The following is a 2,983-nucleotide window of genomic DNA, read 5'->3' as shown; positions in this document are numbered from 1 at the left end:
CTGCTGCTGCTGCTGCTGCTGCTGCTGCTGCAGTCTGCTGCAATGTCTGCTGCTGTTGTTGCTGCTACAGTTTGCTGCAATATCTGCTGCTGCTGCTTCTGCACCCTGCTGCAGTATCTGCTGCTGCTGCTGCTGCTGCTGCTGCTGCTGCTGCAGTGTTGTTTGCTTACGGGTATCTGCTGTCGCATTGATGATTCCCCCCAGCCCATTCTCTTGTCTCCTCTAAGGCTACAACAGGGACGTCTATTGCTGCTGCTGCTGCTGTGTCTGCTGCTGCTGCTGCTGTGTCTGCTGCTGCTGCTGAGGGCCCCAGTGCAGCACGGAGGGTCTCATAGGCTGTTCTAATTGTTCGTCTTAATGAACTGGTGTAGACAACAGCAAAAGGAATGCAGCAGCAGCAACCTTGCTGCTGCTGCTGCTGCTGCTGCTGCAGCGCCAGCAGCAAAGGCTTCGGCATTGTTGCTCCTGCTGCTCGCGCCTGCAGCAAACCTGCTTCAGATAAATCTGCGTCAAAGTGCTGCTGCTGCGAATACACCCAGTAGCAGCTGCGACCAGCAGGCCTGCAGCAGCAGCAGCAGAAGCAGCAGCAGCAAAAGCAGCAGCAGAAGCAGCACCGCTGAGATGCAGCAACACACAACCGGGTGTCTCCAATCCAGACTCAGGCAAACCACTAGCTGCTGAGGGTTTAGGGTTTAGGGTTTAGGGTTTACCTGTCGCGTGCCCCTACGTTGTGACTACCCTCTGCAGCAGAAGAAAAAGCAGCAGCAAAAGCAAAAACAACTGTCTGTACGTCAGCTTCCTGCGGTTGCTGCTGCTGCTGTTGCTGTTGCTGCTGCTGCTGCTACTGTTGCTGCTGCTGCTGACGCAACAAAGGGATTTCAACAGGTGGAAGCAGCAGAAGCAGAATGCATCGAAGTGAAGCAGCACTCCTAAACAGCAGCAGCAGCAACATCAACAGCAGCAACAGCAACAGCAACAGCAGCAGCAACAGCAGCTCCTTACCTGCATGACGCAGAAAATTAACACTTATGATTACATCGTCTACTGGTGCAGCAGCAACTGCATCGCTGCTGCTGCAATTTGCTGCTGCTGCTGCAGGCGTTCCTGCTGCTGACGAAAGCGCAGCAGCAGTAGTTGCTGCTGCTGCAGCATCAGCTGCTGCTGCTGCTGCAGAAGTTGCATTCATTTGTATCGGGTGTTGAGGCCGCGGCAACTATAAATGGCTTGGCTACTAATGCTGCTGCTGCTGCTGCTGTTGCTGTAGCAGCAGAGAAGAACTATTGCTGCGGCTGCTGCTGCAGCTAAGAACAACTATTGCTGCTGTGAGAGCTGCTGCTGTTGCTGCTGCTGTTGCTGCTCCCGCTATATAGGCTGCTGCTGCTGCCTTTATTAGCGCTGCAGCTGCCGTCTTCGCTACTGTACTCTCCCTCTAGCCGCTGCTGCTAATTCTGCAGTTGCTGCTGCAGTGTCTGCTGCTGCAGTGGCTGCTGCTGCAGTTGCTGCTGCAGCAGCCGCAAATAAATTAAGTTAAGAGACTTAAAGGTACAAGTGTGTTAAAATTAACAGTTAAATTTCAAATGTCGTCTGTTCGCTGCTGTACAGACACCCGATCTGTGGGGCCTCGAGCAGCAGCAGCAGCAGCAGCAACAGCAGCAGCAAAAATAAATACTAAGCTATGCCTCTTCAAGGTCGTTGAATGACTAAAGAAGGGCTTTGAAATATCCCAATTACTAGATGCTGCAGTTGCTTATCGCTGCTGCTGCTGCTGCTGCTGCTGCGTTGCTGTTGCTGCTGCAGCGGCAGCAGCGGCAGCAGCAGCTGCTGCTGCTGTCTCATCGGTTTACGCCTCTTTTTGTTTGAAATTTTTAATCGATTTGTATTTATTGCAGCAGCAATGAACGAGCAGCAATGTTTTTCTCTAGGGTTTATCTTTAAAACCCTAAACCCTAAACCCTAATAAACCCTAATAAACCCTCGTGAGGGTTTGTGCTGCAGACGCTCTGCTTTTTGTAAGCCTGCAGCGGCTTACATTGATTCCGCTATAAACCCTAAACCCTAACAAACCCTAAACCCTAATTAACCCTAAACCCTAACAAACCCTAAACCCTAACACACACTAAACCCTAATAAACCCTAATATACTGTAGTAAACCCTAGTAAACCCTAAACCCTAAACCCTAAACCCTAAACCCTAAACCCTAATACTTCGCGCCTCAGCCTACACCCAGAAGCAAGCAGCATTTGAGGGTTTAGGGTTTCTTTGTCTTCGTTCTTTCAGTCAACTAAACCCTAAACCCTAAACCCTAAACCCTAAACCCTAAACACATTGTATGCGAGGGCGATATAATAAGAAGCTGAAGCACCAGTGATCTGCTGCTGCAGCACCACCTGTTGCTGCTGCTGCGCAATCTGCTGCTGCTGCAGCACCACCTGCTGCTGCTGCTGCATATACACCGACGAGGCTAGCAGCAGCAACGCAGGATAAATATACAAACAGAGTTTATACAGCAAGCAAAGGGTAAAAGTAAGAAAATATGAAGATATAAAAGGTTTGATAGACCGACAATGAGACAAAACCTAACAAACGCGACAAACATAAAATAAAACAGAACAAACACAGCCAAGTAGAAGCAAACAGCAGCAGCAGCCGCTGCTGCTGCTGCTGCTGCTGCTGCTGCAGCAGGATTGAGCCAGCAGCAGACCCCCAATGTAGAAGGACGAAGCAGAAGACAGCAGACGAAAAAGATAAAGTAAACAAATAAACAAAGACAAGAGATAATAATTGCAGTGTATATACAAACACCAGCTGTATGTACAGTCGGTTTATCTACTGCGCTCGTTATACACCCAAAGACAATAGAGAGCCTCCCCTCTATATATATATAATATATATATATCATATATATATATATATTTATCATATTATATATATATATATATATATATCTGGTGTTTTCAAGCCCTGTGCATGCTGGAGTACACG

General features: G+C 48.7%; 1 protein-coding gene across 1 annotated transcript in view; it reads right to left on the bottom strand.

Annotated features, from left to right (window-relative positions):
• Window positions 1–1,186, bottom strand: part of EAH_00043790 (hypothetical protein, conserved) — a gene marked incomplete at both ends in the record, with an annotated part of 4,740 nt that extends 3,554 nt beyond the window's left edge. Inside the window, 3 exons of the mRNA XM_013394946.1 lie at window positions 171–560; window positions 711–741; window positions 1,003–1,186. Of these exons, the coding sequence (XP_013250400.1) occupies window positions 171–560; window positions 711–741; window positions 1,003–1,186 (605 nt within the window). The remainder of the gene's footprint in view (window positions 1–170; window positions 561–710; window positions 742–1,002) is intronic.
• Between the last annotated feature and the right edge of the window lie 1,797 nt (window positions 1,187–2,983).

Source organism: Eimeria acervulina, genomic scaffold, assembly GCF_000499425.1.
Source record: "Eimeria acervulina Houghton genomic scaffold, Eah_scaff592, whole genome shotgun sequence".
Taxonomy (NCBI): domain Eukaryota; phylum Apicomplexa; class Conoidasida; order Eucoccidiorida; family Eimeriidae; genus Eimeria; species Eimeria acervulina.
The sequence above is the reverse complement of the archived record's forward strand: the minus strand, read 5'-3'. Positions and strand labels throughout refer to the sequence as shown.